Raw genomic sequence first — 26,473 nt, forward strand, 5'->3', positions numbered from 1 at the left:
ACATGAAGTGTGTGTCTTGCTCAAAGTCACACAGGTTGCTGAAGGTGGGGAGTCTGTCCCCTTACCCACTACATTCAGTATTCAGCTCAAGGACAGCTGTTTAAAACCTTCTTTCAGTCTCTGGTCTCCTGCTGGCCACGCACCCTGGGGACAGGTCCACGCTCCCAGGATGATGTTAAAAATATTTAGCATGGAAGTCTCCAGCATGCCTTCAACTGCAGCCCCTGAATAGTCCATCACATTCTTTCGTGCGTTTTGAGAGAACAAACGCTTGTGTTTCCTTCCCACCCATGACCTCACAGCCATCCCAAACCAAACTTCTGACTCTGCAGCCAACCTACTGTTGCCCATTGGAAACGGCCCCATCAACCACCCAGCCACCCAGCCTCCCAGGGTTAGGTCCTCCTTTGAACAACCCCTTTCCTCAAACTCTACATCCAAGACAGTTGCAAGTCCTGCCCACTCTCTCTCCACATCCCTCTCTAATCCATCTATTCCTGTCCATCACCCTAGCCCCATGAAGGCCCACCGCCGTCTCTCACCCACAGGACCCTTCCTCCATGCTGACCCTGACAGCCCACTGCCCAAGAGAAGCTACATAAATAGGATCATGTCACTTCCTGTTTCCCATTGCTAATGTAGGATAAGGTCTTTCTGGATCATAAATAGAATCACGTCACTTCCTGCTGCGCCCTGGCTGTGTAGATAACGTCTGGATGACTTACCAGGACTTGCAAGGCCTTTCCGAGTCTGGTTCCTGTCTCTCTCTCCCTAATCTCACATCTCATGCTGCTCTGCTCCCCTTTACACTCATTATATTCACAATACATCAGCCATCCTTCCAGCCTCAGGACCTTTGTATGTGCTGTAACTCCTCCTAGGATGCTGTCACTCAGGTCAACTCCTAATCCTGCACATCTTGGCTGAAATGTTGCCTCCTTGCAGAGGGAGGCCTCTCCTCTCTATCATAGAACTCTTTGCTTTCTTCAACGCTCTTTTCCCAGTCTTCATTATCTTGTTTCTATAAGGGTTAACTCTTCTACTGTTCATCTGAAACAGCTCTGTCCAGTAGAACTTTCTGTGATAATGAACACGGCTTATATCCGCACTGTCCCATATGGCTCAAGATGGCTACTGAACACCTCAAATGTGGCCAGTACGACTGACGGACTGAGTATTTTATTTTATTTCAGTTAATTTAAATTAATTTAAATGTAAATGGCCACATGTGACCAGTGGCTAGTGGTAACTGTGCTGGACGGTGCAGATAAAGGCTGCAAGCTGCATAAGGGCAGAAAAATGGTGGCGACTTATTCGTCAGTGCACCTGTAGCACCTACTACAGAGGCTTGCACACAGAGGGTTCACAAATATTCCTTAAAGAAGTGAATGAGTGTGTTAATGAGCAAATGCAATTATTACAATGTGAGGATCCGGCCTCCATCCAAAGTCCCGCCCCTTTACACTACTGGAAAGGATTTAACGACATCAAAGACATTAAACTTGGCCCAGGCCATCCATTTCAAAGCAGAAAGCCAGACGAACCTCCAATTTTGACGGTAAAATCGTGGGCGACCATGCAGTTTCGAGCTGCCAGGTCCCGGTGCACAAACTTCTTGGCATTCAGGTATGCCATCCCGTCGGCAATCTCCGCAGCCATCTGGATCATCTCTTGTGGGGTAGGGGGAGGGCGACCGGGGTTATTCTAAAGTCGAAACATGGGGTCGTGTTCAGCAACACCAGTGCCCACAGCCGGGAGCGGATGCCCTGCCGGGTACCTCGAGGCAGCTCACCTCAGCCTCCGGCCGCAGGGAACGGAGGTAGCTCTTCAGGTCTCCATGAGCCATCAATTCCATCACCACCAACGTTGGCTGGCCTTTAGATACCACCCCCAGGAGGCGGACCTGCAGAGCAAGCATGGGGTTCTTGGGTGAGCCTCTGTGGGAAGATGTTGACTCACCAAGGTCTCCCTGGCTGGTGTCTATATCACACACAGCACCCTGGTTCTCGGTGGAGGGTGATAAGCCCTGGTCTGTCGTCCGACTCAAAAGCCAGCGTCAACACCTTGCCAGAAAGGAAGGAGAATTCAAGATTCACAGTGTGGCGGGGGGACAGCAGACAGACTGGCCCACATACAGCAACACACCAAGGCAAATCCTTAGATATCTCCTCGATGTCTCCGAGCACACAAGGCACATTCCCACCTCCAGGCCTTTGCCTTAACTGTTCCCTCTGCCTAATTCTGTTCCCTCACATGTACGCAAGGCTCAGTTCTTACATCATAAGTCTTTGCTCAAATACACCTTCCCCACTCCTGAATTCCCAATCCCTCCACTCTGCTCCCCTTTTCCATCTTGCTATAGCAGCCTCTCCTAATGAACTACATAATTAGCCCGTTGGGTTCGGAGTCTGTCTCCACCGGCTCCACGAGGACAGGAAACTGCTGCGTCACAGAGATGAGGAGGGGACTTAGCACAGAGCAAGTGCTCCGTTAATATGTGTGGGGCAAGGATGAAGGGACACGAGGCTCAGAGAACCTAAGGGAGCACTGTGGGAGCAGAAGGGCAGGAAGAGTCTGTGCTGACTTGAGCGGGAGCAGGGACAGGGTGGACAAAGGAGGCAGGAAAAAGGAAGACACAGAAGATTCTGGAAAGCAATGGGACAGCACGTCTGGCTCCAGGCGAGGTGGGAGAGGATGGGATTGGAGAAGGAAGAAGGGAGGGACCCTCCCCCACACCTTTAGGATGTTTAGCAGGGTAGGGATGGGCAGGGAGTCCACACCCGCTGTCCTCACGCTCTGTGCAATAGGAGGATGAAGGATGGAGGAGGCGGGACGGGGGAATGGACATGCAAGGAAGCCTTTGTCTGCTCCTGGGGCCAATGCAGGACTCACCACATGATGGCAGGTGAAGCCCTTCATGACCGAGGCCTCGTTGAGAAACTCGATCCTCTCTCGCAGACTGGTGGACTCGTTGACCATCTTCACCACCACGCGGGTCTCCGCCTCGCCCTTGACGATGTCCCTGGCGTTGCCCTCATACACCATGCTGAAGGAGCCCTGCCCCAGCTCCCGCAGGAGGGTGATCTTCTCCCGAGGCACCTCCCACTTGTCCGGCACATACACCGAGCAGGGAAACACTACTCCTCACTTATCTACACAGCATCTTCCACGGATCCCTCGGGGGGTCCCCGGCCACCTCCCACCCAGCCCCCCAACAAATGTTCATTAAGTGACTTCTGTGATCCAGCACCTGTGCTGGGCACTGGGCACATAGCCGAGAACAGGACAGGCGTGGGTCTCTGCTCTCATGGAGGGGACAACAGAGGTTCAGGAAGGAGCCACAATTGGTCCAGGGTCCTGGCTGGTAAGTGGTCAGCTGAGCCTGCACCCTCATCCTTTCCGTCTGATTTCAGAGCCCCACTACCAAATCATGCTACTTTCCATCTGAGGCTGTTGCTTCTGCAAAGTGCCAAGCGGTTGGGGGGACCGCCCAGCCTGCCAACCACCAGACATGTGAGTGAGCCCATCCAAGACCACCTAGCATTAGCTGATCGGCAGGTGTGAGTGAGACCAGAAGAACTGCCCAGCCGAGCACAGCCCAGGTAGTGGACCCACCAAATTATGAGCTAGTAAATGGTTAGTTGTTTTAAGCCACTAGGTTTGGGGAGGTTTGTTACATAGTAAATGATTCGCAGACAGATGCATGAAGCCCTCCTAAGAAACGCCAAAATGGTTCCTGCCTTCCTCTGCAACTGTTTGGGGCTGAATTGGTTCCCCTCCACCCCCACCAATTCATACGTTGAAGTCCTAACCCCTGAACCTCAGAAGGTGCCTGTATTTGGAGAAAGGGTCTTAACAGAGGAAATCAAGTTAAAATGAGGTCATTAGGGAAGGTCCTAATCCAATCTCACTGGTGTCCTTATAAGAAGAGTTTAGGACACAGACCCACGCAGACGGGAAACCATATGAGGACACAGGGAGAAGGCAGCCATCTACAAGCCAAGGAAAGAGGCCTCAAGAGAAACCAACCCTGCTGACCCCCTTGATCTCAGACTCCAGCCTCCATGGACTGTGAGAAAATAAAATTCTGTTTTCTAAGCCACCCAGTCTGTGGTACTTTGTGACAGCAGCTCTAGCAGACCATGCAGTCAGCAATGGCTGATGCAAGTACACTGGATCAGACAAGAGCTCTGCACCCACATGAACTCACAGATGCTCAGTGACCTATGAGCTACAATTTCCAGCTTTCACTGGGCACGCTTGTGCCCTCAGCCATGGATACATTACCAAAAGGAAGCAGGATGGTAGGGTGGAGAGGCAGCCATGAGCAGCCATCCTTGGCCTCGTCCCTTAACACAGGACCCAACAGAAGCCCTGAGTGGGCTTCCCCATCTCTAATGTGCAGCAACAACGCCATTCCCAAACGGAGAGAGGAGGCTCCTTGATCAATATTCATTCCCTCCATTCCTGTTCCCTCCAGACACTCCCACCTGGAATAACCACCTTTCTGAGTTTCTCTATTTTGATGCTTTAACGTCAAAGCCCCTGGAAGGACTGTCCCTCCCAGGGTGGCCAGTTCCTAGAGACAGCAAAGGTCTTGCCTGTGAGTGTTCCTTTCAAACCAACCAATCCAGAGCCCACACCCCAACCACCTCCTGGGCCACTATCCCCTGACCTGATCACCCCAGGGCCAGGGACCAGACGACCAGGGAAAGCTCCTACATCCCAGAGCCCGATGCAATTATTCAGACTAGCCAATCCCAAGCCTGCTTACCCTGCCCCACCTGTTCCTTCCCATAGAAACCACAATAAAGGCTCTTGTTCATTTCTCCCCCTCTCTCTGCCTCCTGACACACCTTGGTGCTTCCCCGTGTGGCCCTGCGTGCTGTGCCTGGTCTCCTGCTTCTGGGGATCTGTGAATATAACGAACTTCTACCTTCATGACAGTCACTTCCCTGTCTGCATATCTTATCACACCTGATTAAAACAAATCCCGAGCACCCTTAAAAACACCATCCCTGTATCCCAAGGCAGCATCCCGCTGGGCAATGGTGTTCATGCCTTGAAAGTCACTTTTTCATTTTTGCTGCATGAAGCACTTTAGAAACTTGTATGCAACAGAAGCCTCCCCCTCTGAAGGAACAGCCAAGCCTTATCTACAGGGGTCTCTCACTGCCCGTTGGTACAATCAAGGGAAATATGGGCGTCTGTCCTACACTCCTGCTGCCAGCATCAGCATCCCATCCATGTTCAGCTACCACCAACAGCAGATGTGTCGCTGGGATGCACCCAGTCTCCTGCCCACCCCGACTTGTCCCTGTTCTTGTCTTCCCCACCCGCTATCCCCGGTCTCTCCTTTTGGCTTCTGAGTCCCACCTGCTGTCTCCCACCCTGGACACGGCTTTCTGGCTCTGACACTCAGCACTCTCTCTGGCACAGGCCCCCAGCTCCACACCCCCACAGCTGGGGCACCAGTTTCTCTGCCTCCCAGCCCAGCCCACAGGTCCCAGACCAGCTAGATCAGCCCTTCCAAACAGATGCCAGACAGCAGGTATCCAACTGCTCCCAGTAACAGGGTTTCTGCAGCAAGGGGCAGGTCTGCAAACTCAAATGAACAAGAAGGCTGGTCTCAGCCTCCCGGGGTGTCAACCCTTGACTTTCACTGGACAGTGATGGCAAAGGAAACCAAACAGAGGATTCTGACTGCCCACAGGGAGGAGGATGGTACTCACCATCGCTGACACTGAAGTACTCAGGGTTTGAAGAAGTATACAGAGGTCCCAGCGGCCCATCTGGCTGCCTGGATGAGAAAAATGAGGGGTTCCAGCTTGAGATTCTCAAAGGACTTCATGGGTCTCTACAGGAGGCTACAGACCTCCCCAAGGCAAACGGCAGCCCTTATCAGCAGCATCCACATAACCCTAGATACAGACTGGGGGTGAGGATGGGGGGACCCTTATGTTTTGAGTGGAAAACCATCAGATGGCTACTTAAGTGCATCAACATTGGACCTCTCACCCCATAAACTGTAATTGATGATTGTCCATGCAGCACCTAAAAGCCACTCACCCAGTGCTATTCTGGAGCCATCTGGACCCAGCTTGTGAGAAACAACTGTTAAATTTCCTGGAAACTTGCAAGCCAGTTGTTAAAAACAACCATCATTCAAAATTAGAATATATAGGCTTACAATTAAATTAAATTAAAAGCAAAGGTAACAGATATTCAACATTCACTACTTCCTAAGCATGGTGCTACATTTCACTAAGATCAACACTCTTGAGGCTATCTACATTACCTCATTTATTTATATTATTGTATCCATGTGGCAGAAATGACTCAGAGCAAGAGAATGATTTTACACCTCTTCCCAACTCTGCGCTCAGTGACATCATGTCTGTAGCTAAAAACTGGCCATGGTGGGAATATTTACACCATGGAATTAGGCAAGCACTACCAACCAAGAATTGACTTACTGTTCTGTTGTTTATCCAGGCTTGAGAAAGTGATGGAAAAAATGTTAACAAGGCAGATTAAACTTAAACGTGTGTCATCTCTGTAGCCACAGCATTGCAAATGGCACAAAAAACTGGGAAAATGTTCTTTCAGTATTTAAGAATTATTGCCTGACTCAGCAAAGTCATTCCTGTCATTTATGTCTTATTTCATTTTTGTCTTACTCTTTAATGTAAACACAATATGAATCAACATTCATGTTGGAACTACACTCGCTCGTCAATTTGCAACCATCGGTTGGCTATACATACAAAGTTTCAGGAGAAAAAAATCAATGAAAGCATTTGGTGAAAATCAACTGGCTAGAGGGAACTGACAATAAAGAGTATTGTATAGTGTACTACAATTGTTATCTGTAAATTGCATGCTACACATCCTTTATATCAGTAAAATTTATAATAAACTTAGAAGTAGCTCTATCTATATCCAGGCATATTTTTTTCCGGAGAGCCAGTTGTTAACCATTTACCAGCACACCACCACACTCACCTCTTTCTCAGGAAGAGATAAATACTTCCAATCACGACACTGAAGAGAAAGACGAAGATGAGGGGGCCAATGATAATTTTTGCAATATTTGATGGGACGTCTACTAAAATAGAATAAGAAAATACATGTTTCACATTAAAATGTGTTCATATCCAAGTTTGCATTAAAAGTCACATCTATGTCTATAACAGTGGGCCACATACACTGGTCCCTGCTCGCTTGTCCTGAGCCTCTCTCTGCTGGTCTCCACAGGGCTGGGCAGTGGGCTCAGAGGTCTGTATTCTGGAAGCACCCTCCTGACTCCCAGACCACTGCTGGCTGCCAGCGTTCTCCCTTACCCACCCAGGGCCAGCTCCATAGGCATGCAACCCAGGCCATCACCCAGGTCCCCGCACTCAGAAGGGTCCTGCTCTTGGTTTAATGCTCCTCTGTCACTGTCTTGAAAGTCTTAATAATTTTTAAACAAGGGGCCCTGCATTTTCGTTTTGCACTGGGCCCTGCAAATTAATATTAATTAATTAATTTTAAAATAATAATTATTAATTAAAATAATGATAAAATAATTAATAATTATTAATTAAAATAATAATTAATAGGCCCTGCCTATCTTAATTTCAACAGCACCTCCGGCAGATGAAAAATTCACCGGCAAGTGCCCTGTGTGTGCTAGGGGTTCCTCTCCAAAAATACCCTTTTAAACCCACTGAAGAAATGCCATGCAGCCTCTTATTTTTTAAAAGTCACATGCAAAGCTGAGTTGTCTGTAATCATTAACATTCCCATGTATTCAGACTCTTCCAAGCCAAGGAAGAAAATGGATTCTGAAGTCAGAGAAGGAACCTGGTCCTTTGGGTCTTTAATAAATAGCAGTTTACTGAACACTGACTAAACACCAGGCAGTATTTGAAGTGCTTTGCATGGGTGATCTTACTTAATCATCACACCAGCCAAGGTGGGAGGTACTGTGGCTAACGCCAGTTAACAGATTGGGACTCAGAGGCTCAGAGAGGTAGGGGTCTTGCCCAAAGGCCCCAAGCTGTTTCACGGTGGAGCAGGGATTTGAACACAGGCAATCTGAGCGAGTTCTTGACCACTGCCCCATGCTGCCTCCGGTGGCCAGTTCTATCCTGAGATATCTTGTCGACCTCCTGCACCTCCCCGAATTGACAGCAAACTGCCTCATCCCATCTCCGGTGGCTCCTGGCACACTGAAAGTCTCCACAAATACTCAGTGACCGAATTGGACACGAGAAATGGAAACCATCTGGTCAGGTGCTGCTGTCTGCATGTCCCCCTCCCCCTGTCTTCTTCCACAAGAGTGGGGAAGCTGGAGGCCACCAAGAGGTCAGGACTCAGCATGTCTCAGGGCAGAATCTGAGAGCCACAATGCACCGCCCATCTCTGCTTCCCAGACCCCACACTCCCGCTCATTCCTCAGATTCCAGTGGCTGCCAGAACTAGGGTGAGGGAAGTGAAGCATCCGGGGTGCAGAATTTGAGAGGAACTCTTGCTCTGGGTCCTGCAAGGGCCGGTTCAGCCCCTGAGGGTGAACACCTCCTTAAATTTTACACCTGGGGTGCATGCTTGCCTCCCTGTTACATAACAAGGAATGTTTTTTAAGTCATCTAATGTGTGCAACATTTAATTCTCCAGATTTCTTGCTATTGTTAGTAATGCTGTGCTAGATTTCCTTGAGCATGTATCTTTTTCATACATTTCTGTTCCTTTCCTTAGAATAAGTTTCTAGAGCCAGAATTATTGGCTCGAATAGTAGGAGCCTTTATGAGATTTTTTGATACATATTATCAAATAACTATATTTTACCACTCGCCAACCATGAAAAAGAATGTGCAGTGTCTGCACGAGTCTTGTACAACACTCCGTACTGTAATTAAAAAACAGAAACAAAAACCTTGCTAATTTGATAAGTTAAAAATTATATACTGCTTTGGGCCGGCCCCGTGGCTTAGTGGTTAAGTGAGCGCGCTCCACTGCTGGCGGCCCGGGTTCGGATCCCGGGCTCGCACTGACGCGCTGCTTCTCCGGCCATGCTGAGGCCGCGTCCCACATACAGCAACTAGAAGGACGTGCAGCTATGACACACAACTATCTACTGGGGCTTTGGGGGGAAAAATAAATAAATAAAATCTTTAAAAAAAAAAATTATATACTGCTTTAATTTCCCTTTTTTTTTTTGGTGTAGTTTTGAGTGAGGTTGGACATTTTTTCTTATGTTTTCTATTTTTCATATTTTTTTTGTGTGTGTGTGTGAGGAAGATCAGCCCCGAGCCTACATCTGATGCCAATCCTCCTCCTTTTTCCAAGGAAGACCGGCCCTGAGCCAACATCCATGCCCATCTTCCTCCACTCCATATGGGACGCCGCCACAGCATGGCTCGACAAGCAGTGCGTCGGTGTGTGCCCCGGATCCGAACTGACGAACCCCGGGCCGCCGCAGTGGAGCGCGCGCACTTAACCACTTGCACCACCGGGCTGGCCCCCTCATATTTCTTTTTAAATTGGCTATTTATGTCCTTTGCTTATTTTTGTGTTAAGACGTATATCTTTTACTCATATAACACATATATTCATTTTGTATTAAGGATATTAACTCTTTGTCAATGATGTTACACATATTTTCCCACTTTGATATTTTCCTTCGAATTTTATTCATGGTGTTCCTGGTTCTCAAGAGAGAGACTCCAAATTCTTGAAATATCTTGAGTAATAGGAGTGTCTTTGTCATTGATGAGTCCTTTGGAACACACCTGAGTTTATACTAAGAGATGAGATGACTTAGGATGGGGGCTGGTCACTGGAAGACCGAGCGTGGTTCAATCAATCACACCTATGTAATGAAACTCCAATAAAAACTCTGGAGACCAAAGCTCAGAGGAGCTTCCTGGTTGATGAACACATCAATATGAGGGTGACGTGACATGTCCTGATTCCACGGGGAGAAGACAGAGGAGCTCTGTGTCCAGCACCGCCCTGGCCCTCACCCTACATCTCTCTTCATTTGGGTGGTCTTGACTTCTATCCTTTATAATAAAACTGTCATTGTAATATAGCACTTTCCTGAGTTCTGTGAGCCATTGTAGCAAATGATTGAATCTGAGGGGGTCATGGGAACCACCAAATTTGTTGCCAGTTGGTCAGAAGTGTGTGTGGCCAGGAGAAACCCCAAACTTGTGTCTGGCTTCTTAAGCAAGGGCAGTCTTATTGGGAACTGTGCTCTTAAATTTGCGGGATCTGCAAACTCCAATGGGTGGGTAGTTATCAGAATTGTGGCCTGGTACACACAGTTGGTGTCAGAATACTCATCCAAGTCCTGACCCTCGCAAGACCATCCCAGCAAGAATCATTTCCCACTTTCTGCACCCCCACCACATGAGGTACATGAAAATCCAGCCAGCCAAGCAGAAGGCCCATCTCACCCCTCCTTCCCAAGCTCAGGCTCTTCCTGGTCTAGAATCTCCCCTCCTTCCAAGTCATTTGTGTGTTCTCTCATTCGAGTGTCTAAGTTCCTACCACGTCCCAGGCTGACTATCTCTTTTGCTCCCACTTATACATTCTTCCAGGTCTTGGCCAAGATGTCACCACCTCCAGGAAGCACTCCCTGACCAGCTCAGCCTTCCTCACCTTTCCCCACCCTACTGTCCACAGTGTGTCCAGCTCACCCAACAGCAGCACTGACTGCCTGCACGTCGAGAGCATGTCCAAGGCTGAGTAGAGAAGCTCTCACCTCCTCCCATAGAGGGCACGGCCCATCTAATACCAAAGATCGAAACACTAGTAACAGGAGCTAATAATGTGCCTATCAGTTGTGCCCTGTGCTGGCCACCTCAAATTTATGATGTCATTGAAACTTCCACCTCCAGAGGTGGATCCTGTTATTATCCCCATGGACTGATGAGATGAGGAAGTGTAGGCTCAGAGAGGGCATGCACCTTGCCCTGGTCACACAGCGGCATCCAGGGGACCTAGACGTGAAGTCCAGGGCCAGCACGCACAGCCTCCAAGCTTCCCCGACCATCCTTTGAAATATTCTGCCATGCCCGGCCCCAATCACAGACCCAATGAGTCAAGGCCGCCGTGCAGACTTACAATAGTCTGTCACGTAGAAATAGGTGGCTTCCGTCCAGGAGCCGTTGCCTGCCAGGGAGGTGGCCCGCACTCGCACGCTGTAATTCCCCGGTGGCAGCCCGCGCAGCCTGCAGCCCCGCTCCAGGGCAAAATGCCTGCGAGAGACACAGAGGTGCAGCTCCTGGAAGACAAGGGGCAGAGAGAGAGGAGGAGGGGGTGCTGTGCTTCGTACATTCTGGAGCATCCATCCCGGGCAGGAATATCAAAGACAGGATCCCGCTCAGAAATGAAACAGAGGGAGTATGGCACAATCAGAGTGCGACGCGCCAGCAACTTAGAGACTCTCGGAATTCTAGAAACTTAGCTCTACCGACAGGAAACAGACTCAGAGATTATCATTATTGACAACAGCCAACTCTTCCTAAACCACAAGCCAGGCAGTTGACCTGGATCATTTCATTGAATTCCTACAGCAACCCCGTGGCTCAGCCTCATTTTAGAGACGAGGAAACTGAGGCTTAGGGCGGAGGTCGGCAAACTTTTGCTGTAAAGGGCCAGAGAGTAAATATTTTCAGCTTCAAGGGCCCAGATGGTCGCTGTCGCCAACTCAACTCTGCCATCATAGTGCAAAAGCAGCCAGAGACGGATCCTGAATCCGTTAACATCTGTAAATGCACGGTGGGGCTCTGTGCCCACGAAACATTGTGGGCCCTGGAAGTTGGACTTCATATAATTTACACGCATTGTGAAATACTACTCTTCTTGAAATCGCATGGGATATTTTCACTAGGCTTCCGGAAAGTCCCAGGAGGGCGGGAAAGAAACAAGACATTGCCTAAATTGCATTTCAGGCTTTGCCCTCACACCTGGCGTCTGCCTGGTCAGAACCAAACAGATACACCGGCTTCACATCTTAAGGACTAATGAAAAAAACTCCTTCCTTCCCCTGGGGCAGCCTTTTGATTTGATTTGTTTTCTTTCACCATCATTAGCAAGTGGGGATCTGCCTAAGTGATAAACGAGAGGGGAGAAAGAAAACAGACACACCCCAGTAATAAACATGTAAAAAGAGATAAACCCAGAGCTTTTTAGGAGAGGCGTGAGCCTCAGTGGAAAATAAGACCAGGGAAGCTGCAAGCTTCGGGCCACTGTTGAAAACTTTCCAAAACAGCTCCAAGCTAATAGTGCATGCAGAGAACCCGGCTGGAAAACTTGAGGGGGGAGTGGGGAGAGAAAGAAATGTAAAAACTCCCGTGCTTATCATGTGACAATAACAGCAAGAAAACAAACCGGGCTGGCGGCGGGGGCGGGAACTCTAGTCCAAAGGTCCTTCCAAGTAGAATGAGTCACCAAGTAGAAAGGGATAAATAAGCAAATATAGAAACCAAAGGTAGCTGCTATCGGGGACAAAGGGGAAATGCACCCTCCAACGCCAGTCATTTACCCCGGATGCCTCCAAGGGTAGGGACCGAGAAGAGAACATGATGGAAGGAACTAGAACCTGATGCATCTCTCTCCAGACATACCAAAAACGCCAAAAGGAAAAGTGAAACAAGAAGAAGAACCTGATCAAGAGTGAAGAAGCCAATTACATAAACGCTTGTGCAAATGGGGAAAAAAAGCTGAAAACTGCAAAAGACACTGAGGCAAAGGATATGAGCACATGAAAATTGAAAACCGATGCTCTTTCTGGAGAGGCCGTGGCCCCTGGGGCCAGGGTCTCTCCCAGGGCAGGGAGCGATGTGGCGAGGGGACAAAGGACTCTAACGCAAGGTTCAAGGAGAGGGAGATTCAAAAGCAGTGCAGCCAGAGGTTTTTGTCTATTAAACTAGCAAAAAAAAAAAAATGACCTCCCACCAAATGCTGGAGAGAATTTTGTAAAATCAACAGCACAAATGGTATAAAAAAAAAAAGTTTGACGTTACTTTTTACTTTATCAAAGTGACGCTAGGCAATTAAGGAAAATGGTAAAGACAACCGACCAGTCTTGTCTATAAAAAGGTTTTTTAAAAGGTGACTGTAACCTCTCATTCTCTCCTCATTTCCCCCATCTCTCTGCTCCTCTAAAAGGTGAACAGGGCTGGTCTGTCTGGGATGGGGGTCGGGCTGTGCAGGGCAGAGGCTATGGTGGGGATTCGTGGTGGGATTCCTACTGGTGACCCCCGGCTCCAGGATCAGGAGAGGCAGGCCAATCGAAGGCAGCTGGGAGAAGTTAGGGTTAGGACCAATGCCAACTGGGTAACCAACTGTCGCGGTTTACCCGGGACCCAGGGGTTCCTAGGATGTAGGTAGGACTTCAGTGCTCAAACCTGGGAAGTTCCTGGCAAATGGGGACATGTTGGTCACAGCAGCAAGGATAAAATCAAGGAGGGTCTGCAGTGGCTTCCGCTTGAGTGGCTCTTGCCTCCCATCCTCAACAATACCCGTTCCAAGGCTGACCTTGACTGCCTGAAGCTTAAGAGTCCCATTGGTTTGGGAAAGGACAGAAAACTCAGGCTCAAATGAGCCACCATGGAAATGCAAACGAAGACCACAATGGGATACCACTTTACACCCACGAGCATGGTTATAATCAAAAAGATGAACCAGGGGCTGGCCCCGTGGCACAAGCGGTTAAGTGCGCGTGCTCCGCTGCAGCAGCCCAGGGTTCACCAGTTCGGATCCCAGGCGCACACCGACGCACTGCTTGGCAAGCCATGCTGTGGCGGCATCCCATATTAAGTGGAGGAAGATGGGCATGGATGTTAGCTCAGGGCCAGTCTTCCTCAGCAAAAAAAAAAAAAAAAGAGGAGGATTGGCAGATGTTAGCACAGGGCTGATCTCCTCACAAAAAAAAAAAAAAAGACAAACCAGACCAAGTGTTGGTGAGGATGTGGAGAAACTGGAATCCAAAAAAAAAAGACGAACCAGAGCAAGTGTTGGTAAGGATGTGGAGAAACTGGAATCCTCATACACTGCTGGTGGAAATATAAAATGGTGCAGCCACTTTGGGAAAGAGTGGCATTTCCCTAAAAGGTTACAGGTAGAGTTACCAGATGACCCAGGAATTCCAAGAGACCCAAGAGAACTGAAAACATACGCTGACACAAAAACGTGTACACTGAAAACTATAAAACATTATTGAAAGAAACTGAAGAAGACATAAAGAAAAGGAAAGATATTCCATGCTCCTGGATTGGAAGAATAAACACAGTTAAAATGTCCATATTACCTAAAGCAATCTACAGATTCAATGCAATCTCGATCAGAATCCCAATGACATTCTTCAAAGAAGTAGCACAAAGAATCCTAAAATGTGTATGAACAACAAAAGACCTCAAATAGCAAAAGCAATTCTGAGAAAAAAGAACAAAGCTAGAGGCATCACACTCCCTGAATTCAAAATATACTACAAAGCAATAGTAATCAAAACAGCATGGTACTGGCACAAAAACAGACACACAGATCAGTGGAACAGAATTGAGAGCCCAGAAATAAAAACACACATCTATGGACAGCTAATTTTCAACAAAGGAGCCAAGAATGAACAGACAATAGAGAAAGGAAAGTCTCTTCAATAAATGATGTTGAGAAAACTGGACAAGCCACATGCAAAAGAATGAACGTGGACCATTATCTTACACCATACACAAAAATTAACTCAAAATGGATTAAAGATTTGAATCTAAGACCTGAAACCATAAAACTTCTAGAAGGAAATATAGGCAATAACTCTGACATCGGCCTTAGCAGCATCTTTCTGAATGTCATGTTTCCTTAGGCAAAGGAAACAAAAGAAAAAATAAACAAATGAGACTACATCAAACTAAAAAGCTTCGGCAAGGCAAAGGAAACCATCAACAAAATGAAAAGACAACCCACCAACTGGGAGAAAATATTTGCAAATCATATATCCAATAAGGGGTTAATTTCCAAAATACATAAAGAACACCAAAAATTGAACAACCCAATCAAACAATGGGCAGAGGATATGAAGAGACAGTTTTCCAAAGAAGACATACAGATGGCCAACAGGCACATGAAAAGATGTTCAACATCATAATTATTAGGAAAGCATAAACCAAAACTACAATGAGATATCACCTCACACCCGTCAGAATGGCTATAATCAACAAGGCAAGAAATAACAAGCGTTGGAGAGGATGTGGAAAAAAGGGAACTCTCATACACTGCTGGTGGGAGTGCAAACTGGTACAGCCTCTATGGAAAACAGTATGGAGATCTTTCAAAACATTAAAAATAGAAATACCATATGATCCAGCTATTCCACTGCTGGGTGTTTATCCAAAGAACATGAAAACATTAATTCAAAAAGATATATGCACCCCATGTTCATTGCAGCACTACTCACAATAGCCAAGACTTGGAAGCAACATAAGTGCCCATCAATGAATGAATGTATAAAGAAGATGTGGTATATATATACAATGGAATACTACTCAGCCATAAGAAAGACAAAATCATGCCATTTGCAACCACATGGATAGACCTTGAGGGTATTATGCTAAGCAAAATAAGTCAGACAGAGGAAGACAAATATCATATGATTTCACATTTCATCCTTCTGCCTGAGCCTGACTGTATGGCTCCCAAAGCTGAAAATATTGACTTTCTGGCTATTTATAGAAAATGCTCTATGACCTACATGATCACCCTCAACTGCAGATCGTAGACCCTGGAGCCAACATTTGGGGTTTGAGTGCTGGGCGTGTGGCCCTGAGCAAGTCCACTCAGCTCCCCGAGTTTCCATTCTCTCAGCCACAATGGAAACACTAACGAGAGCCCACCTGGGAGGATGACGATGAAGTTTAAATGGATTGTTGTAAAGGGCTCAGAGGAATGCCTGGGGCAGGACAAGGGTTCAGTCAAGCACGGTACACCTTCTGGGTCAAACCCAGAGACAGGAACTGATTTATCTGCCTGACGTCACCCAGTAGAGGGGAGAATTGTCCCCAATCAGGTCCAAGTCCCAGCAGTGCCTCTCCTGGCAGGAGAAGACCCCAAACCCTTCTGGGGATGGAGAGCTTCCCCACAATGGTTACAGGCGTGGCTCAGAGCAGGGCCCGGCAAACTACAGTCCTTGGGCCAAATCCAGCCTACTGCCTGTTTTTATCAATAAAGCTTTATTGGCACACAACCACACCCACTCATTTATATATCATCTATATGACGGCATTCACACTACAACGGCGGAGTTGAGTAACAACAGAGACCATCTGGCTGCAAACCAAACGTGATTACTCTCTAGCCCTTTACAGAAAAAAGATGCCAATCCCTGGATTAGATCATCAGATAGTCTTGGGTTTGAATCTTGACTCTATTCTTATGGACCTTGGATGCAACTTAACTTCTGGATGCCTCAGTACTAAGCTCATTGGGTTATTCTGATGATTTATTGCACTTCATCGGTCCCAAGAGGCATATTATTTTCACATTTTGACATTTCTGCAATTGGAATGCATCTTACAAGCAACGCCATCTTACAATTAGAATTGGCAGTGTCGTTTTCTTTCTTAGTAGTCCGTAAAAATAACGGGGCCTCTTTCACATCTTAGACATGATAAAATACAATAAATGAGATACTGTGTGTAAAGCGCTTAACATGCACGGGGCACACAGTGAGCCCTCGGAGTAGCTTAGCTACTTTTTGGTTTTCTTAGATTCCAACTCTTGTGCATCTCTGCAATCACCCCTCACCCTGCACAGTGTCTGGTAGTAAAGAGAGGCACCCAACAAAAAGTCACTTATTAAGGTTTGAAGTGATTTATTCCCAGACTCAGATAACTCTCTCTAAAGTGAAATGAGTCTCCTCCCATGTCAGGAGGGACACAAAGGCAGGCCACCATCATCCAACTTGTAGGACAGAGCTGAAAAGCAACGTGAGACACTGGAGAAAGAAATAAGTTTGTGGGTTGACATTTCTGACCCATCTCCCTGGAAAGTTATGTATCGATGCTTTGGGCCCTAAAGTCAAAGCATCTAATGAGAGAAGCATTTTGGTCAGAATTGAAGAAGAGGAAGGAAATACCAATGACAGCATTGAAGGCGCATGCCCACACGTCAAGGAGCTTACCTCATCACCATATCGTCGATAACTCACTTCATACAGCACGATCAGACCATTGGGTTCTTTTGGCTCCTGCCACATCAAGTGAACAACGTTGTTCTCAAAGAGTTCATGGGTCACGGGGCCAACAATATCATCTGCCTTGGCTGTAGGAAGCAAGTGGTTAGAGGCAGGGACCTGACCCCTGGACCTTCAGCTGGTTATATAACTTTCCTGTGCCCCATTTCCCTCGTCAGAGAGTGGACAAATGAAACCCACCTCACGAACTGTCTACATATCTATGTCTGTCTGTCTGTGTATCTATCTACCTACCTATATCACATCTATCTATCTATCTATCTATCTATCTATCTATCTATCTATCTATCTCACATCTTGTTGGCTCTGTTGCTCTGGAGAACCCTAATACACAATATATATGCATTTCTTAATTTTACTTTATTTTTCTTATGGCTTGTGTGTATTTTCTAAAGTTTATGTAATGGCTATGTATGACTTCTGTAATTAAAAAATAATAAAGGCAAACATAGATGGACCTTGAAGCCATTATGCTATGTGAAATAAGTCAGATAGAGAAAAACAAATAATGCATGATCTCGCTTATATGTGGAATCTAAAAACGCCCAACTCATAGAAACAGAGAGTAGAATGGTGGTTGCCAGGGGCCGGGGGTGGGGGAAACGGGGAAATATTGGTCAAAGGGCACAAACTTCCAGTTAGAAGGTGAACAAGTTCTGGGATCAAGCATGGTGATTACAGTTAGTCATACTGTATTATATACTTGAAAGTTGCTAGCGAGTAGATCTTAAATGTTCCCACCATAAAAAAGAAATGGTAACTATGTGACGTGATAGAGGTATTAGCTAATGCTATGGTGGTCATCATATTGCAATATATAAAGGTATCAAATCAACACGTGGTACACCTTAAACTTACACAATGTTGTATGTCAACTGCATCTCAATAAAGCTGGGAAAAAATTAAAAATGATGAAGGCAAATAAGTTTAAGTGCACATATATGCTGCCTACAGAGTGGAGGGCTTCTCCTTGATCAGCCTGGATCTCCTGGCCCAAAGATGTGCCAACCCACCTTCGGGCATGGTCCTGGCACTGACATAGGCTGCCACGCTGCACCTCTCCTCGGGGGAATCTTGGTTACAAGCCTGCAGCTCGATGCAATAGCCGGTAAAGTGGCCCAGGCCGGAGATGACCAGTGACTCCTTGTTGACCACTTTCTCGAAGGGTCTGCGCTCCTCTGAGCTCGTAGGCGCGCTGGTCGAGGAGGTGTTAGGGAGACCAGGGACCGTGGGCACGGCCACTGTCACATTCCCGACGTCAGCAAGGGCCCTGCGTTTCCGAGATGGCCTGTAACAGCAGTAGGACACACAAGGTCACCCAATCACCATCCTTAAAAAACAGCATGCTGGAGAATAAAAGACTTAAAATGAGACTGGTGCAGTGAGATTTGAGGGGAGCATGTAGATTAAAACGCAAATTGCCAGGAATTACGATCCAGAGCAGCTTTCAAGATGCCCTTGTAAGCATCGTAAGTATCAGGGCAGGCCCGCCCCAAGAAGGTGTGGAGGGAGCTCCAGGACCATCTATAGTAGACACGCATCAATTTTCCCCTCAACATGCTTGATTTCAGTTTTTCATTTTGCAAATTAAGAAGTCACCCAGGGTCAGTGTTAAAAATAAGATGCCAAAAGCGTGTAAGAGTCTAGCTTTTCAAGAAGCCCTGCCAAATGGCATTTGCCCAATGACCCAAGCTGCTGACAACATCATCAGTTTAAACAGGAGAAACGCATTTTCCAATTCTTAAGACCGCTTAGGGCTTAAGTAATTTGAGTAATTAAACTCCAATTCCTGGTAAAGGAATCTTATCACTCAGCTTGGTGACGATAATAACTCCAAAAAACTCTAAGCAGCTCACACACTTTTTCCCTCCTTAAGAAATAAATGTTGATAGCCTAAAAATTTATAAATGCCAAAAAAGTATAAAGAAAATTTAAATTACTCGCCATTCCACTGCCCACTGTGTTCTGTGGGCATTTTTTTTTTCTAGAAAAATTATCTTTGGGTATGATGAGAATCAAGCCATTTTTATAACCCACTTCGTTCACTTGTTATATTGGAAGCATTCATCAAATATTTTCCTTAAAACATAATGTCCTAAGTAGGGCGGAATTTACATTTTTTCTCTTTCAGTGTGAGGGTTTTCCCTCTTGGTTAAGAAAGTAGTACATGCTCATTGCAGAAAACTGTAAAATATTCCATTTAATGAATGAGCCGTAATTTACAAAGTCATCCTATTTTTTTAACGTAAGTTTTCCTTTTTTTTTTTTTTGCTGTTATAAATATTGCTTTGATCATTGTCTGATTGTCCTATTAGTTCCTAAAAGTAGATTCTTAGGAGAGAAATCACTAGGTTATGGCTCTTGATACATATGCCTAACTTGCAACATGGAACCTTTTTATTCACTTGTAGTCTCACCAGAAGCCCATGGAGCTGCCCCTTGGGATAACTTCAGCAACACTGAGGATTAAAAGGATTTTGGTGTTGCTGTTTTGTTTTATCTGGAAGATTCGCTCTGAGCTAACATCTGTTGCCAATCTTCCTTCCCCCCCCACTTGAGGAAGATTAGCCCTGAGCTAACATCTGTGCCAGTCCTCCTCTGTTTTGTATGTGGGATGCTGCCACAGCATGGCTGACAAGTGGTTTAGGTCCGCGCCTGGGATCCGAACCCAAGAACCTGGGCCCCTGAAGCGGAGCATGCTGGACTTAACCGCTACGCCACCGGGCCAGCCCCCCTGAGAGATTTTTTTTTAAGGCACCACTCTACTGTTTTATTTGCATCTCTATGTACCGCTGAGTGTGAACTCTTCTTCCCTTCACCGGTTCTTTTGCGTTCCTCTTGGAACTTGTCCATCCTTATCCTATTCTTCCGTGAAGCTCTGTGCTTTCCTCATTCTTACTCCTGTGTTGTTTATTCACCAAGGATAGTAACCCTTTATCAACCGTATTGCACAATTTGCCCTGGTTCGTTGTTGACCAGTGAGTTTTCTTTAAATGATTTGAAACAGTCTTTCCTATTTATCTGCAAAATTTTATACATCAGCAAATTTTTTAATTTGTTCCTTTACAGATAACTCTAGATGGGGTTACTAAAGTTTTACGGCAATTATAAAAGGGATCTTTTCCTCTGTTTTGTATTTTAATTATTGCTAGTATATCTACTGATTTTTTTTTATTTATATTATAACTACTTTCCTGAACTCTTATTCATTCATAGTTGATTTTCTTGGATTTTCAAGGAACACACTAGAAAAAGGGTCAGTAAACTTTTCCCATAAGTGCTAGATGGTAAATATTTTGGGTCTTGTGGGACATGTGGCTTTTGTCACAGCTACTCAACTTTCAATGGCTTTCAAGTCATTGTAGCTTGAAAGCAGCCATAGACAAAATGTAAAAAACAAATGAGTGTGGTTACATTCCAATAAAACTTTATTGACAAAAACAGGCAGCTGCCATGGTTTGCCCACCCTTGCACTAGAATATCTGGCTAGATACCAGAGAAATGTTAATTAGTAATGACGAGACTGGGCTCCTTCCAACTCTAACTGGAATGGTTTTAAGAATGATGTTAGCTTGGGGCCGGCCCCATGGCTTAGCCGTCAAGTGCATGCGCTCCGCTACTGGCGGCCCAGGTTTGGATCCCGGGCGCGCACCAACGCACCGCTTCTCCGGCCATGGTAAGGCTGCGTCCCACATACAGCAACTAGAAGGATGTGCAACTATGATACACAACCATCTACAGTGGCTTTGCAGAAAAAAAAAGGAGGAGGATTGGCAATAGATGTTAGCTCAGAGCCGGTCTTCCTCAGCAAAAAGAGGAGGATTAGCACGGATGTTAGCTCAGGGCTGATCTTCCTCACAAATAAATAAATAAATAAATAAAGAATGATGTTAGCTTGGCTATTGGTTTCACCTAGGCAATATTTATCTTGTGGCAGAAGTATTCCATTCCTAGTTTTATAAACATCTCTTTTTTTTTCCTGTTTCTCTAAATTAGGAATTTTTAATTAATGTGATCAAATGATATTATTATATGATTTTCCTTACTGATGAATTAGATTATATTATCAAATCTCCTGATCTTAAACCATCCTTGCACTTCTGAAATAAACAGTATTGCCAGCCCAGTGTTTCATTTAGGACATTTGGATCTGAAGTCCCATATTAGCTGGTCCTGGGTTTTCTTTCAGTGTAGTATCTTTGTCAGGTTCTGCTAAAGGGTGTTATGTTAGTTTCAGAAAATGAACTAGGAAGATTTCTATAGATTTTTACACTCTGCAAAAGCTTCCATATTACAGGAAATAGTTGCTCTTTCAGAGTTTGAAAGAACTCACCTGCAAACCTCGCTGGGCCCAGGGCCGTTGTTTTGAGGAAATTAATTAACACTTCTTTTTTTTTTTGTCTTTTTCCAAGGTTACTAAAATATTTAATTTTTCTGCTGCTCCTCGCTTCAGCTCAGGCAAGTTAAAATTTCCCACCACACTGAACGTTTCTAACTGAACAGCACATGACTATCCAGAGAATTCAACATATTAAAATCTTCCTTAGACCCTATTATTATATCACCTTCTTTACGTCTCATTATTTATAGTTTTTTCTTTGATATTTACAAGTTTAGCTATATTGATTTTTCCCTCCCTCCCTAATACATTTATATTTTTACATTTTTAAGTTTTTTCTTAACGTATGAAATCATTCAAGTCTACTAATTTGCATCAAAGCTCAGCTTTGGCAGTATTCTACAAGTTAAGGTATATGATATTCACACTTCTACTCTTTTCCAAGTAGACTTTAACAAAAGTCTCCATTTCTGCTTCGACCCCACAGACATAGATATCTAAGTGATTGACTTTTAACCCCCGAGAAGTGGAGCTGTCTGTTCAAACTTGTGAAGTTTGCTTTTAGTTTTTCTTGCACTGTAATCAGAAAACAAACTCTCCTTTGGGGGTACTCATTAAGATTTTCTTTGTGGTCTTTTTGTATGAAAAGACTAATGACATTCTTGGATAGAAACCAAAGATATATCCACATAAGCAAGATTCAGAACATTTCTGTAGAGACACAAATGCACCTTCCAAAAATGACTGAGACACTGGTGCCTCATGAAATACTCTGAGAAATTGATATCAACAACTGGAAACTTCTAATGGTCTCATCAAACAGGCCAAATACATGTATACCAAAAGGATCAGATCCCAAAAGACCACATAGAGAAAGACCCCCCGATAACAAAGCATCAGCTGATTCTTCCACTCTCTACATACACAGCATTTCATCACTGCACGAACTCACATTAGACCAGTGGTTCTCACCCAGGAGTGAGTCTGCCCCCCACCCTGCCACCAAGAGGACATCTGGCCTGTCTGGAGTCATCTTTGGTTGTCACTATTTGGGGGGCAGGTGTACTACTGGCATCCAGTGAGAAGAGACCAGGGACGCTGCTAAACATCCTACAATACACAGGGCAGTCCCCACAACTGAGAATGATCTGGCCCCAAATGTCAACCTTGGTCTGGACTAGCGCCTCAAATTTCCAGGGTGTTCTTTACTACAAGATTATATTCCAAATGGCCACTAGAGGGCAGATCGGGGCCACACATAATGCCTGAAAATAAATAAGCGCTCTGTTTAAAGAATAAAGTCCCTCCGCGTGGCCCCGAGCTGCCTGTCCAGTCTCCCCTCTATTTCCTCCCAAGAGCCCACGATTGGTCCTCCAGCTCTCTTTTCCTGTCCTCTCCTCCTTAATTCTTTAAGACACCAGTCAAAGGGAAGCATGCCTGACTGTACTAAGTGGAATTCAGGGGCATATCTCTGCTCACATCTGTGGTCCCTCACACATCACCCCAAATAAAAACGTTCTGCTTCCAGATCAGTCTTCCTCACTAGCTGCCGCACGTGGTTTAGCCTCTGGGTGCCGGGCACAGTCCTGCACACACGGTAGGCATTGATAAACAAATGTTTAGTGACTGGATGCACGGAGGGAACTGTGTAGCATCTCAGAGGTGCCCAGAAAGTACTCCCTCGATTCTATGTTTTAGTAAGAGTGCGTTAGTTAAGATTTTTCCCTGCGTTCATGCCCAGATCCCCTTTCAGGGTGAAGGCAGTGAACGTGTGAATATGTGAAGCGCCCGTTCTAGGCAGAGCAGCCCGTTGCATGCATCCAGCCACAGAAGCCCCTGGGGTCTCGAAGGCACACGACATGCTTCCTGCCCTGCCTGGCCTCCTGGCCCTGCGCTGAGCAGCCGCCAGGGGCCACGTGGCCGTCCCACAGGTGAGTCATACCTAGTGTCCTCGGCACCAGGGCCTGAAGAGGATTTTCTGTGGAAACAAAACCAACCACTTTGAGGACAGACAGAACTTCTTCAGACAGACCTCTGGCTTCTGACACCCTAGGAGCCACATTCTTTCTGAGCAGCCCAAGGGCGCCCTGCCCAGCACCATGGACCACTTTTTCCCAATTGCTTGAACCACATCTTCCCCAGGAGGTGCGGAGAACACAGCAAGAGAGGGGGCAAATATCAGAGAAAATGCCCCCCAGAGACCTCGCCATCTGGGGTTCCTCTTGGATGTCAGACTTGAGGACATTGAAACATCACAACCAACTCAGCCATTTCCCCAAATCCCGCACGTTTTGTTTTTAACGGATAAAACAATAACGGCCTCAACACCTGGGCTGTAGTGTTTAGCGCTCTTTTGGACTCAGAGTCATGACGGAAAAACGCAAGAAAGAAAGGAAAAAAGAAACATTCCATATTGATGTTCTGGGGAAATGTCAACTCAGATGAGGAGCGGTGGTGGGCATTTGAAGAGACCCACTTTAGAATGTTGTTTTATTCCAATGTAAACCTTTTGGGGTTTCCATCCACTTTGGAAACGGCCAATTGTATCACATGTTTCTGGGTAGCCGAGTGCTGAAATCTTAAGGGGAGAGAGGGAGGAGGCAGCTGAAAGCCCACAGGGCACACTTGCTGCCAAAACCTGAGGCAAGTCTCTCGCCAGCTAGGAAGCACAGTCTCTGGACCCGTAAAAGCGGATGGCGACTGCTTCAGTGGGTTACTGTAAAGATTCATGAACTAATATGATGCACACAGGGCTACTGGCATCGAGTCGGTGGAGGCCAAGGATACTGCTCAACATCCTACAATGCAGAGGACGGCCCCCCACGACAGAGAAGGATCTAGCTCCAAATGTGGATAGTGTATGACTCATGTGATCTCATAACCCTAAAAGATAGGAACTGTTATCTCCATTTTACAAAGAAGTAAACTGAGACACCGAGAGAGGTGATATCACCTGGGACGTACAGAAACTTGCCTTTTACCTAAGGGTCTCTGCTTGCAAGAAAGGCAATGATGGATGAAAAGGCTAGAGTAATTTTTACTGCAAACCCTCTCAGTAGATCAGATGTACATCAGCAGGTCCCTTCACTCATTAAAGAAAAGTCAACGTATTTAAATATGAGAAGTCTCCGGGTTTTGAAGATGTGATGGAAAGTTCTGGAAGGATGAGAAGGTTTCATGCCTCAGCAAGTCCCTTCACACACTAACGGAAATTCAACATATTCAAAAAAGAGAAGGCTCCAAGTTTTGAATATGTGGTGGAAAGTTCCAGAAGGATGAGAAGGTTTCATACATCAGCAAGTCCCTTCACTCACTAAAGGAAACTCAACATATTCAAAGAAGAGAAGGCTCCAAGTTTTGAATATGTGGTGGAAAGTTCCAGAAGGATGAGAAGAAGGTTTCATACATCAGCAAGTCCCTTCACTCATAAAGGAAACTCAATATATTTAAATAGGAGAAGCTTCCAGGTTTTGAAGATGTGATGGAAAGTTCTGGAAAGATGAGGTTACACAGATTACAAAAAGAGAACACGCTGAGCTTGAGACTCAGTGATAAATCAAGATGGGGCCAGGCAGGCATATCTCAGGATGTGCCTCAATAATCCAACGGAGTTCATTTCAGAACTCGGATGGGGACAAGAGGCTGGAGTAAAGAGTTTGAGAGACGTAGAAAAGCAAATGCTGAGTTTTTAAAATTTTTCCCTCTTTTTTTTTTTTTGGTGATTATTTCTTCTTCCTGGTAAGATTTTTGTTGAAATCGCAAGATCTCTTCCTCCACCCACCCACCCTCTGAGTCCCCTCTGAGTCTTGTTCCCTGAGTAATGACCCCCAACCCCAAGCCAGTGAAAACTCCTGACCTGGGGACGAAAACCACATTGTGCAGGGAGTCCTCAAACGTCTTCCTGAAGGAGGACTCCTCCAGCTCCTTCAGGATCTGTGAGTCGGTCTTGGGGCAGGAGCAGCATTCGCTGGTGGATTCCTCGTACTCATTCTGATTGTGCTTCTGGGAACCCTCAGCCTCGAAGGGTGGAGACCAGGTCCGGGAGGGCAGCTTCAACCCTGGAGAAAGACAGAGCAAGTAGGCTCAAATCTCCCCCGTCCCACCCCATCTCCCCACACACAAAGCAAAGGGGTCTTCTCAGAGGGGCTGGGCACAAGGGGCAGAGCTCGAGGCAAGTTCTACTGAGAGAAATAAGACCTCAGTGTAGTCTGTACAGAAATAGAATGAGGTACACCTGAAATTTACACAATGTTATAACCAATGTTACCTCAATCAAAAAAAAAAAAGACCTCTCACTGGAGGGTCCGGTTAGTGTCACTTGAAGGTATATGTCAAAGTGCACCATCAGACACCATAACCCCATGGAGCTGGAGATTGGAAGGTAACTAGGCATAGCCCTATCCTCATGGAATTTACATTCTAGTGGATGCGGGGAGGGGAAAGGAATACACAATAAACTAATAAATACATACGCCATGGGTCAGATGGCAGGATAAAAGAACAGAGGTTGTCTGGGCATGCTATTTTTCATGGGGTGGTCTTGGAGAAAGTGACCACTGAGCAGTCCCAAATTAAGTAAAGGAATGAGCCATGCACATATCTCGGTGTAAAGCAGTTGAGACAGAGCACAAAGCAGGTGCAAAGGCCCTAAGGTAGGGACTTCCTTGGCATGTCAAAAAACACCAAGAACCCCATGTAGCTAGAAGCCGCTGAGGGAGAGAATGGTGGGAGGTGGGGTTAGAAAAGGACTGGGGGAGCCAAGTCACAGCTGAATGAATGAATGAATGAATGAATCCATCAATCAATCAACCACATAAATATAGTGATGGGAGGGCAGAGCAGAATTCCACACGGAACACCACTGCTGAGGCAGAGAAACCCTTAACTAAAGACATGAC

General features: G+C 46.0%; 1 protein-coding gene across 1 annotated transcript in view; it reads right to left on the minus strand.

The window, feature by feature from the left end:
* Positions 1-1,497: 1,497 nt before the first annotated feature.
* The window catches only part of LOC147911240 (insulin receptor-like), a 98,907-nt gene continuing 73,931 nt past the window's right edge, over positions 1,498-26,473 (minus strand). Inside the window, exons 9-17 of the mRNA XM_087428395.1 lie at positions 25,432-25,633; positions 18,250-18,524; positions 17,165-17,304; positions 11,113-11,272; positions 7,006-7,105; positions 5,733-5,800; positions 2,893-3,137; positions 1,793-1,903; positions 1,498-1,704 (exon numbers count right to left, since the gene is read on the minus strand). Coding sequence (XP_087284521.1) covers positions 1,522-1,704; positions 1,793-1,903; positions 2,893-3,137; positions 5,733-5,800; positions 7,006-7,105; positions 11,113-11,272; positions 17,165-17,304; positions 18,250-18,524; positions 25,432-25,633 — 1,484 coding nt within the window. The 3' untranslated portion in view covers positions 1,498-1,521. The remainder of the gene's footprint in view (positions 1,705-1,792; positions 1,904-2,892; positions 3,138-5,732; positions 5,801-7,005; positions 7,106-11,112; positions 11,273-17,164; positions 17,305-18,249; positions 18,525-25,431; positions 25,634-26,473) is intronic.

The sequence above is a fragment of the Ceratotherium simum genome, unplaced genomic scaffold (genome assembly GCF_057802395.1).
Source record: "Ceratotherium simum simum isolate JZ-2026a unplaced genomic scaffold, ASM5780239v1 HiC_scaffold_45, whole genome shotgun sequence".
NCBI lineage: Eukaryota > Metazoa > Chordata > Mammalia > Perissodactyla > Rhinocerotidae > Ceratotherium > Ceratotherium simum.